Source organism: Rissa tridactyla, chromosome 2 (assembly GCF_028500815.1).
Source record: "Rissa tridactyla isolate bRisTri1 chromosome 2, bRisTri1.patW.cur.20221130, whole genome shotgun sequence".
Taxonomy (NCBI): domain Eukaryota; kingdom Metazoa; phylum Chordata; class Aves; order Charadriiformes; family Laridae; genus Rissa; species Rissa tridactyla.
The window spans coordinates 89932052-89944281 of record NC_071467.1 but is presented as its reverse complement, the minus strand read 5'-3'; the positions used below and the strand labels follow the sequence as shown (position 1 = coordinate 89944281).

The 12230-nt window shown below is 50.4% G+C and overlaps 1 protein-coding gene across 1 annotated transcript in view; it reads right to left on the bottom strand.

The window, feature by feature from the left end:
* The window catches only part of PHLPP1 (PH domain and leucine rich repeat protein phosphatase 1), a 145075-nt gene extending 139514 nt beyond the window's left edge, over nucleotides 1–5561 (bottom strand). Inside the window, 4 exon segments of the mRNA XM_054190572.1 lie at nucleotides 87–1536; nucleotides 1538–1927; nucleotides 3237–3286; nucleotides 5468–5561. Of these exon segments, the coding sequence (XP_054046547.1) occupies nucleotides 87–1536; nucleotides 1538–1927; nucleotides 3237–3286; nucleotides 5468–5561 (1984 nt within the window).
* Nucleotides 5562–12230: the final 6669 nt, after the last annotated feature.

Here is a 12230-nt window from a genome sequence, read left to right as displayed (position 1 = left end):
CGGCGCCCGCCGGACCAACGGTCACCCCCTCCCAACGGCCGCCCCCCACACACACCTTCCCCTCAACGGTCGCCCCCCTCGCTCACCGGCGTAGAAGCGGATGAGGCAGCCGGTCTCCGAGTCCATGCCTTCCTCCTGCACCCGCCACAGGTCCCGGAAGCCCAGCTGGGAGAGGTAGTCGTTCTGGATCTGCAGCGGCTTCTCGTGGGCCTCCAGCCGCCGGCTGGTCTCCCCGTGGAGCTGCACGTACAAGGCGGGCGGCCCCGGCGGCGCGGCCCCCGCCGGTAGCTCCCGCCCGCCGGCCGCGCCCGCCGGCGCCCCCCCTGCCCGCCCCGGGGGCAGCTCCCCTGGGCAGGGGGTGCCCCGACCCGGCCCGGCACCTGCCTCCACCCCGTCGGGGGGCACCGGCTCCACCTCCAGCTCCTCCGAGGAGGACGAGCCGCCGCCGCCGCCACTGCTGTAGGGATCTAGCCGGTCGGAGACGCTCTCGGCGCTGGGGCTGAAGCTCTCGGTGTCGGAGCCGGCCGGCCCCAGCTCCCCCAAGAGAGAGGGGCAGGAGAGCGGCGGCCCCGCCAGGTACAGCTCGGCCGGCGGCGCCCCGGGGCTGAGGTCGGAGGGCGCCGGGCTCGGCCGGCCGCCGGCCAAGTCCCTCTCCTCGGCGCTGCCGCCCAGCGGCAAGAGGCCGGGCCGCGCCGCTTCCCCGCAGTCTCCTCCGGCCAGCTCGCTCCGCGTCCCCCGCCGGCTCCTCGGTTTCTCCTCCGGCTGCGGCCGCTGCCCCTCCGCCGCCGGCTCGGGCGACGCCTCGGCGGGGGTCGTCACCGCCGCCGCCGGCTCGGGCGGGGGCTGCTGCGGCGGCGCGCCCGCCTTGCCCAGCACCCGCACCACGCTGCTGCCGCCCCGGTGGCCGAGCTGTTGTAGCCGGGCGGCCACCTCGGCCGCCGTCGTCTCCAGGGTGCAGAGCACCGGGCGCAGGTAGCAGTTCATGTGGCGCTCGTAGACGTGAACGCAGCCCCGCTGCAGGTCCCGCCGCACCCAGTCCCGCTCCGGGGGCTGCAGGGGCTGCAGCTGCCGGGGCGGCTTCAGCAGCAGCGCTTTCCTGTCCAGGCTGCGGGTGCCCAGCGAGGCGGCGGGGGCAGCGGCGGCGGGCGAGGAGGCGGCGGCGGAGAGGTTCCTCTTCAGCCTCCCCCGCCGCAGCAGCAGTGAGTTGGCGTTGCCGGCCCCGCCGGGGGCCGCCGGCGTCCCGCCGGCCGCCAGCGCCGCGGGGGGTGCGAAGCCGCCGGCTCCCCCTCGCCTCCGCCGCGGGCCGCCGGGTCCTTTGCCGTCCAGCTGCCCGCCGCCGCCCGACGGATCCACGCCACTCTCCGCGCCGGCCGCTGCCTGACTCCTCCTGCCCGGGGAGCCGTTCTCCACCGGCTCCCCCCGACCGCCGACCGCCGCCGGGGCTTCTCTCGCTCGCTGTTGCGCGGGCTCCATCGCCCGCGGGGCCGGGGATGCCGCCGCCGCCGCCCTGCTGGGAGCGCCGATCGGCGGCCCGCCGCCGCCTCGCCGGGGGAGGGGGAGCGGAGCGCGGCGCCGCGTGCCGGGGGGGATTACGTAGCAGCGGGCAGCATTCCGCCGGTGCCCTCGCGCCGCGCGCCCGGCTCAGCCCCGCGCCCCAGCTGTCGCGAGCGCCATTAGGCAGGCAGGGAGCTAGTGAGCCGCCCGCCGCCGCACCCCGCGCGCCCGCGCTGCGCGCCTCATGAATATTAAGCAGCACCCGCCTCGCCGCCGACAGGGACTGCCGTGCGAGGGAGGCTCGCGAGGGGTGACGCCACCGCTCGCGCGGCGGGGCGGGGCCGGGATGATAAACACAACGTGACGGCGCCGGGGCGGGCGCGGGGGACGCTGGGAAGTGTAGTCCGCAGCCGCCTGCTCTCTCGCCCGGCGACTACAAGTCCCGGCAGCGCCTGCGCCCCGCCCCGCCGGCTTCCCGCTGCGCTATGGGCTCCCTTGTGTCCGTCCAGCGCCCCCGGGGCGGCCGGTCCCCGGTCTTTTTCCCAGCAGGGGGGTGTGGGTGTGAGTCCCGCCCGCCCTGGGGTGCGTTACGGCCCTACCCGTGAACGGCCGGCCGGCTTCCCTTCCGCAGCCGCGCCGCCTCCGAGGGCCGGTGGGAGAGCCCGCTGAGCGCCCGGGCGGGAGGCCGGAATATGCTGTAAGTCAGGCCGCTCGCCCTGGCTGACCCCGGGGAGGCGCCCTCAATCTCTTCTAAAATCATTCCAGGACTTTGTCCCGCGCTCGATATTCCTTAAGTCTTGTCAGAAGATTTCCCAGAAGCAGCTGATCAAGGGAAGCTGTGCGGCCCGGAGCGCTGGCGAGGAGAGCTGTGCGCGGTCACCCTTGTGCTACGCCTCGCTGGGGACCTCGGTGCTGGGCAGTAGCCACTGGCCAAGGGCCACCCGGCAGCCTACGCGCAATGGTGTCACAGGTCCAGTGACCACCGTACCCGTCCCACTCTTCCCCGCCTGAGGTGTTCTCCCCGTTGGCTCTCGGCGCAGAACCCAAGCACTCAGGCTGAGCAAGCTTGTCCTCTGAGGAGGGAGATGATCTCTTCAGATCCAAGATGGAGAGAGACAGGGAAACATGTCTGGAAAATCTATCTACACACACCCCCCAAGAAGGAGCTGCTTTGTGACACTCACAGAAAGTGTCAGTGCTATTAGTCTGGCACTGTATTTCAGGGACTAAACTTACTGAAAATACTACCTGAAAGTTGCTTAGAAGCAGCCATTAAATGGCAACATTTTTCCCCAAAAAGTGTTACTTTAAATGAATTACCACAAAGCAAGATTGCAATCAGATAAATTCAATGAGCATTGTTAAAGTGTGAGTTTCCATACTGTAAGGACACCATACTATGGTATTTATTCAGAGAGATCTCTTATGCTCCTGGGGATGTTTTAGCTGAGTAATGCCAGTTGGATAAGGCTGTAACTGCCTGAGTTCTTTCCTTTTTAATACATTTTCTAAAATCACAGTGAAACATCTTGCCAGATATTCATCAAAAATGCTATAGACTGCAATAAAGTAGGAGTTCTGGGCAATTAACCAGTTACGTCAATGTTAGGGGAGATAAATCATTGAAAACCCTGAGATAAACTGTTAGTGAAACATTATTTTTAGTTGGTGGGTTTTTTTAGTGCATACATATAATGTATGAACCATAAATAAACCAGAACCATAATAAAACTGCAGTTTACCTCTCCTAATAAAACAGTCCTCCACACTTCCACATTACTATCTTCATACCCTGTACAAGCGAAATACATCACAGAAAACAGAGGTATTCCCCAAGGAACTTGCAATGGAAATGTGGGATTACCTTTTAAAAGTTTTTGTAACAGCGAAGCTGATGTTTTACCTTTATATGGAAACCGTCCGTTTTCTGAACAGAACAATCTGTAAATTAATTATGGTCTGACCGTGCAGTTTGCTGGCCCGTATCTGGGGTTGCAATCACCAGCAAGAGCGTCTCTGGAATTCCTGCTGCACGAGAGAGCCAGGACCACGTCCAGAGCACGGACTGACAGAAGATGACGGCAGCACTTGGCCATTAAAGGCTTAAACTGGTGCCCAAAACCTCCTTTGACAGTAGCAGCATGCAGCAGAAGTACAGCACTGAGTATATTGAGCTCTGGTTCTGGCTGCTTCGTACGTTCTGGTTTATTTCTACTGCTTTGCACCACCCTCACGCCACCTACTTCATGAAAGTTACTCCAGGTCTCCTGATGTAAATGTGTGAGAGAAATGTTCTGTGTGCAAACACGGACACACTCAGAAGGAGACAGCAAGCTCTAGGGACATTCATTATTGTTGTAACAGTAATACTTGGAATAAAAGAGAGTTTCTAGAAAACAGTTTCCAGCCCTTCTCTTCTTTGGAGAAGCTCTACTTTTCTCACATTGTTCAAATACCTGAATGTTCATGCACACACAGGAAAAACCCAGAACACAGAGATTCTCCGATGTTACTTAGGAACACAGAACCGAAGAGAGGTCTCCTGGGACATCCAGTTTTCTCCCTTGTGGCCGGAGATACTGCATCCAATGTGTTAGTGAGATCCCCCTAACATGGTAGATAAACAAGGTGAACATTTTGAAATGAGCTGAGACGATTTGTCCTCTGCCCTAACTGGAGGGCTGTCCCAGGGCCACCCTGCCCTCGCTGTTGGGACTTTCCTTCCAATTTTCAGTCTGAATTTTACACACGGGTAGTCTATACCCGTCATTGCATTGCCCTTTGACTCAAATAGGGTGTTTTTTTAATAACTCCAGAGTGTTTACCCCCCAAAGCACTTATAGGCAGACTTTGTATTCTCTCTTTGATAGACTAAACACGCTCTTTCTGTCTCCTGTGGTGAGATAGTCCACGCAGTGTAGGAGCATGCAGTTAAGGTCATTTAAATAACCTTGGGTCAGATCCTCCGTGGGGTGGACTGGTGTAGCTCCGGCTCTGGATTTACGCCACAGCTTTCCAAGTCTGCACAGAGCAGCCACTGTCTGCGATACAAACACCGAGAAGTGGCCGGGGACTGAGCTGACCTCGCTCTCCTGCTTGCCCGGCTAACTCATCACTGCCAGTTGCCTTCCTAATTAAGGGCTTCATGCAATTAAAAAACAAAGTAGCAGTACTGAAGTCCCGAGGGTGGAAAAATTGTTGGATTTATCACTGGTCTGTGAAATTTGTTGAAGAGCAGAAGGACTGCAAGGAGGCTCCCAGCATCCTGTGAGCCCTGAGTTGCACCACGAGGGAAAAAGGGACCGCGCTGTCGCTCTGCATAGAAGGTGGCAGTTTCCGTAGTGACCCAGCATCTCCACGTGTTAGTGGTACCAAGCCTGGTTATTTTTGCTTTATGCAGGGAAGTGTGCTTGAAATCTGTGAGTATGTGCATATTTAAATTGAACTCTCCGACTTATGAGAAAACTATGCTGTTCTCCGTTTCCCAGTAACTGATAGATACTCTTAAACTCTCCTGGAACTGTGAATTTTGATAGGGATTAACTGCTGTTGTGAGACATGGGAACAGAGTTTATGAAATTGATGTTTGTCAGGAGGAAGGGGAAGGGTGAAATTTCTAAAGTTTTATTGATGACGGCTGTTTGGAAGACAGGTAAAATGAAACAGGATGGTTTGCAATCTGCAGTTTTCCAACCATAACCCGGCAATCTTGAAGAGGATTTTTCTGATTATAGGAGCTGTCCACAAAAAATAAGGGAATAAAAAGTAATTTATCACAGATTGCTATAAAAAGGACTCCATACCAACACTCTTTATAATGAACAAATTATACACTACCACAGACAGTGTCAGGAAAATGCCAGAACATCTTGAAATCACAAGATGACTTTTGTGGATGATTACACCCAGAGTTACCGGAGCCAGAGGGTCCCCTGAGCACCAGAGCAGACCAAAGCTTAGCTGAAATCCTCACAGAGGCCGGAGCTGTTGCGATCTTCGCTGCCTACATCTCTGACGGCAGCTACTACAGGTACGGCAGGAGCCATCAGGCCGCCGTACGCAACCATGGAGCTGCCTCAGTAACTGCGGTGGTGCTTGGAGTGTGTTAACCCCTCCTCAGCTTCTTCTGAAATCCGCCTGCCCTGATTCTCACAAATTCCTGTAAAGCCTTCGGGGATACACTGTGCCTTTCTCAGATGTTTCTACAAGGGAAGGGACAGATTATGGGCATCGGCTGATGTCCGTGGTTTTCCTTACTCTTTCATTGTGAATGTAGAGGAGAGGACCAGGCCCATCTTCGATTCACATCACTGCCAGTCCTGTTCTGTTCTTTGTTAACATTATACCACTTCACGTAACCCCTTGGGTTAGCTGCAGTTAGTATTTTGCTGGGCAGTTCAGTGCCGGCTTACTGGTACTGTCTAATTTTTCTGAAACATCTGCTGCGATGGGATAGTACAAAGAGCACAGAGTCTTTGTAGCCTCAGTTTTACCATGAACTATACTCAGAGATAATTTTTTTTAATTATATCAAATATGCAATGATTACCTGGTTTGGGTTTTGTTTTCAAAGATACCATGTCAGAATAGTATGCCCTCATTAAACAGGAATTGCTTAATCCCCAGTCCTTGACTACATCAAACTTGACTGACAAGTCAGTTCTGGATCAAAAGTTGATGAGTGCTGAGAAATAGTACTGTGGGAAAGATTATATTTATACTTTCTCTGCTATAAGTCATCATCGATGGTGCTGTTAAATGTTCATTTGTGTTTTAAGAAGGTATGAATCAGTGATTTCAGTCAACATGCAAAAGTGGGAAGGGAGCTTAGAAAGAAGGAATTTAATGTCCTTCAACCCTGCAAAATGTTAGGGAGCTTACTCAGCTCTCTTCTTTAGTAGCCTGTTTTTCTAGTAAGGGAGAATTTCCCTACAGACAAGGAAGCAAGAGACTTATTTCACTGTCAAAATGCTGAAGCAAAAGACAAAACATTTGCCACTGTACAAGTAATTCAAAGACCAGGATATGGATGAGCCAAGGGGCCATTTCAAATTAAACAATATAATAATATCCTCTTTTGTAAAGAGAAATGGCATGGTATCATATGGAAGCTGGTCCTAAAATAATACTTACTTTTATCTGTAGGGATTAATTTCATTTTGTAAAATGCTAGGTGTGCACCTGTACCCCTCATCCACATGTGCAATTGTCACAACTGTAGGAGTAAATTGGATATGGAGATGATAAGGAACTGAAAATTTACGTTGATTGCTGCTCCAGCTGTGAGCTAAAGCACAACATTATGTATATGTTCCATGCTAGTTGTGCTCATCTTGGCGTGTAAGGCCTTCAGTGTAGAAAAGCATTTAAGATGGTGCTTATTCAAGGAAACTCTTAAGTTTAAATGCGTTCTTAGGTTGATCATATGATTAAGAACTATTCTTGAACTGGTAAGTTTCCATTCATTGATGCCTGAAATAGAATTAGGCTGTAAACTATTTTACAGTTGCCCTGGTGTTTATATATTCATGAACACTGGAATCGCATTACCCAGAAGGTTATTTGTACCTACAGCCCCCTAAATAATTTTCAGCAAGGATTGATCTGTATTTCTGATTCCAAAGCCACTTCCATACAAGTAGCATCGACACCACTACATGTTCTCCAGCAGTGCACCTCAAAACATTTTACAAATGTGGGTAAGCGTAACTATTTCTATATTACGAAGAGACGAGAGGAGAGGCAAGTACCTCCTTGGCTGCGCATGAAGTCCTTCTCAAGGCAATGGGCAGAGCTCAGGTCCCCGTGTCCCGAAACTGGGGCACCAGGCTCTGAAGCTTCCTTCTTGCTGAATGAAAGCCCTGTCCCAGCTTCTTCTGGGCGGCGGGGCTGGAGGTGGGTGCAGAATCCCGTTGTTACCGTTCTTTGACTGACACGCAGTGTTACTTGCTGGCAGTCCATGGCCACTTAAATTTCAGTTTCTTGTAGCGCTAACCCATACTGTTTTGAGCGAGGTGAGGTTTTCCTAAGCCATCATCATCAGTGTGATGTAGAGATCCTTCGATTACACAAATGTTTTCGGTTGTGACACGCATAGGCCGTGTTATGTTAGCATCGCAGTGGAACAGCTGGGAGGATCTTAGCAATTTTGGAGTTTCTTCTCCAAACTTCTTGTTCCTGTCATGTATGAAGAAGGCAATTCGCAGAAGCAAATAGCAGCTTCTCCATTGCTGTTCTTCAAGGTAATGAGCAGCTGACACTGAGTTAACCGTCCGGCTGAAAGCCACGTGCAGGGAGACAAATTTGAGAAAAAGAAACACCAGCTTTGTTACCCGGATTGATGACAGGTCTGTGTTAGATAGTCTAGTGTCATATTAAAAACTGTATTAAAATTAAAGCAGTATGTTACAGATTTTGTTTTTAATTTGTGTTGCTACTAATTGCAAAGCCAGACCTCATAATTGCCAGTAGACTCAGCAACCTCTATACACTAATCCTCTTACTGCGTCTTCAGCTCTTCCATTTTAAGCTACGTGTTTTGTTTGTGTTGTGTTTTTTTTTTAAAGAAAAAGAGTTTCATTGACTGTTAGATATTAATGCACAAAAAGATTCTCTTCCAGAACTTTATAAATCCTTCCTTGTAATTATTTCTTTTTATCTTTCATGCTCATATGGCGTTTTAAGCCCTTTTTGGTTTAGAGCCCCACAACTCCTCGAGGTACAGTATTCATCACTACTGATAGAGATGGATTAATGTGGATTCATTAAGCTGCAGCCAACACGCTGACTCGAATGCAATAGTTTTACATAATATATAGCTCTAAATAGCATGTCTGGCATATTTGAAGTGACCTAGGAGATTCAGACATTTTTGGTATCAGCTTTTCATGGGGTTAGTCATCTCCCATTAATTCGCTTGTAAATATCTTAGAGGGCACTGTCTGTTGTTAAAAGGCTGTACATAAAGGCCTTTCATGCAAGACTGAGGATATGTTTCTGCGATACAGTAGGTTTGGCAACAAAGTTGGCTTGGGAAGTTCATGCCCCTACTCACTTGTATTTGCCGCTTCTGCACGGTGTATTGCCCGCTCCAGTGTGCCAGTATGACTGGAGCTGCACTGTCAGCTGAGTAATGGAAATCCTCTGCATTAAAATGAATTACGCCTTAAGTATATCAGGTATTGCTTTAATACACCAAGAATCTATCACATAAATACATGTTATTTATTTGTGAATGGCATAAGCACTGAAGTGAGGATAGCGTAGTGGAATCTAAACTCTCAAAATATGTATTACTGATGATTTATCCGAGTACCGAGTGCTATCAACAGCTGCATCTACAGTAATTTACTGGAAGTATAAACAAAGATGCACATTATGCCCTTTGAAGGAACCTTTTTAACTTTATTTCTTCAACACCAAAGGTGTACCTTGTTAAGAGTAAACACAGAAATCCTCCAAGGAGACTAATAAAATAAAGCCTTATACAACTAAAATATTGGCAGGATCAACCTAGAAGTTAATACTAAAATAGCTCACTGTCACATGTGCAGCTCCCCAAGCAGCGCTCTCAGAAGGGCTTTCAGGAAATTGGCAGGGAACGTATCTGAGCTGTCTTTGATGAAAAGGACCAGAAGGAGTTAAATCTTGGGGAGCAGGTGTTTTCTTTTGCCAGCTACTACAGTGACAAAATGCCCGTTGACTTCCATGCAGGTGGCTGCATGTGAGTGTGCCTACCAAAAACGCTTAACATCTCCACATCTCCTTCCCTTGCCCACTCGCTCGGCCATTTCAGCTGTGCCTGTGGAGTCATGGGGCTGTGCCATGCTGTTGCACGAGATTAAGGGAGCACTTAGTAATACCCTGGAACAATGGGATGAGCCCGGTATTCGTGGGTGAGGCTAAACAAAACTTCCAGGAAAGTGAGTCCACCATTTGACCGACCGATCGTATGGCTCCCCATGCAGTAACCCAGGTCTCGGTAAAGCCCCGCTGCTCCGTGCGCTTGGTCCATCTGTGCAGAAGCTGACCCAGGACGTGGGGGGAAGGAAGCCAGAGGAAAGGGGGAACAGCTAATATCTTAGCATCCAGATTTCGCTGAGGTGAAAACCTGCGTTAGATTTGCAGATGTTGGCCGGGGCATGGCAAACTCCAGTCACATGTATTTATTTGGCATCCAAACTGTTTCCGAGGCAGCAGCATCCTGCTTTTGGCTTTCCAGAGGAGTCCTCTGCCATTCTGTAAGTGCCAAGAACAGAGCTGAACGCTCTGTGAGACTCCACCTACTCCAGTCAGAGCAAGGATAAACCAGGTTCCCCAAACTGATGTGAATTCTCATTGCTAGAGCAGAATAAGCTCTTAATTTTCCTAAGCACATAAATGCCCAGGCACTGCCACTGGTAGCACACTCTCCAGGATATTCAGGGCCCATGACCTACCTATTCCACAAATCAAGACATGTCTTGTTGTTGAAATATTCATTGGCCTCTTGAGAAGACAGGCGATGAACATGTGAAAACCCATCAGTGGCCCCCACGCAGCTGGGAAATGCCGCGCTTTGAAAGTCAGCTGGATTTTTAGGAACGTTGCTTCTGCCAGCAGAAAACAGGTAAGTTGTTTTTCATAATAGTATCACAAACTTCAGCTTCCACCTACCTGACACTTCTCTTTGCCACACCAAAGAGATCAGTCCTGCACCAGTGGCGGGTCTGGGATTCAATACTGCCAGGGACCGAAGCTTTCAACCACACATTTTCTGACAAAGGTGCCTCCTGGAGCACATGGGGAAGGTTTTCCTTGCAGAGTTGAAGAGGCGGAGGGAGGGAGCTAGCTTGGTACCTGTGACCGTGAGCTGTCAGGCTTTTAAAAAAACCCCAGGAGCAGTGATGTTTTCTCCATGTGGTTGGTCTATAGTATAGCAAGTAAGACCTAGCCGTAGAGCTCTTCTCCACAGTGTTTGCAGATGGGCTGCTGGCAGGGCTCACATCTGTCACGACTTAGCACAGCTGGGCTGCACTTATTTCTGTGCGATAGCCACTTATTTTGTGTCCTACCATTCTTGGCTGCCCTTTTATATTTTTCTCCTTGTCACATACCATGCTGTACAAGGAACCTGCAATGGATTCTTAAGTGATTGGTGGAAAACCATTTACCACATCGTTCCCCCACGTGGTGGCATTGCTTGCAAAAAGTATCCGCTCATTCCCAGTGTGTGACGCTTTGTTTTCAGGTGCTTTAGCCAGAGCTCTGCTGCCTTGAGGGAGCATTTACCTTCAGACATGTCTGCTGTTCATCGCTTACTCTGAGAATGAATTTTCTTCCAAATCAGATGGACCATGTAGCTCTCCAAAACCAGCAGCCAGACTCAGGAGCTCTCAAGGGAGCTGTGCAGGAACATGCAGAAAGCAGCGGCTAGAAAAGCTCTGCTGTCTCCCCTCCTGTTGTCAGTGGCATGGACCAGCTGTCAAAGAAAGTGGTCACGCTGCTCCGGAGTCACCGTGGAGTGACATGGGCCAGGCAGGTACAAAGGCAGGCTGCTCCACGACCAATGTGTACCCCTGAAGGGATGCATGGACTGAAGGAAGCCAAGGAATTCCGAAAGCCTCTATACGAGACTTAGAATGAACACGTCTCATTGCAGAGGGGAGGCATTGGTAAGTAAAGTGCATTACGGCGGGTGACCTCTGGACCTCCTCTGGAGGTCATCCTTCTCAGAGCAGGACAAACGTCAAAGTGAGATCACATCGCCCAGGGCCTTGTCATGCACAAAACCCACGTGAGGCAAGACTTGACAGGCTGAAATTAGCAGTCTGAGTCACAGGGCAAGAAACTGGTTGCCCACGTGGTCACTGTCGAACGAGTGGAACGACAGATTATTAAATACCTAACCAAAGGCTCTGTTTTTTTGTAAGAGTTGAGATATAGACATGACTTGTAAATAATTTGTAAGATTTCCTACCTATATCTTTTCAGGAATATAAGCGGATTAGACTACTGGTCCTTCCAGATGGTGTCCTGTTGCAAAGTGGTCGTTGCCCCGCACGTCAAGGAAAGATGCAAGGAGCTTGATGGTGGATGGTGTGGGACAACCAGCCTCAGAAACCTTTTCCCAAAATGGCAGGGGTTGGACGCTGGCTTCTTCCCAGAAGCACGAGAGTGTAAATCCCTTCCAAAGCTCTTTTTTATTTTTATGTATGTATTACCAATCCTCTTTTGACTCCTGCTAAGATTTTGGTTGTGATGATGCTAGGAAGGAAGGGGTTTGGCTGAGTAATATCACGTTGTGCAAAAAAAGTATTTGCTATTTATCGGTTTTAAATGTGTCCCTTTTCAGCTTCATTGAATATTCCCTTGTGTTTATACTGTGGAAGGGAAACAAGCAGCATGTATTTATGAGCGGATTTGCTGGGCAGGGGCTGGGATTGTCTTCCCACTGCTTCAAACCAGGGGAAATCACAAGAGAGTAGAATAAGCAAACTAAGGGTTCTGGTTAATCAAACTCAATAGTAATTTGCAACAAAAGGAAAATCTTGAACAATTTCTTTGGAAAGTTAGTCCTTATAACGCACCAAAGATTTTTTTTAAACACCCCTTCCCCCGCCCTATTTTCTTTCCAGGAATGATTCAATACAATTTCTTACTATAAGACAAAAATCAAGCAAACACCCTAACCCTAACCCTTTGTTCCAGCTGTAAAACAGACACGAGAACATCCCTTATTAGAGGGGCTAAGGAAG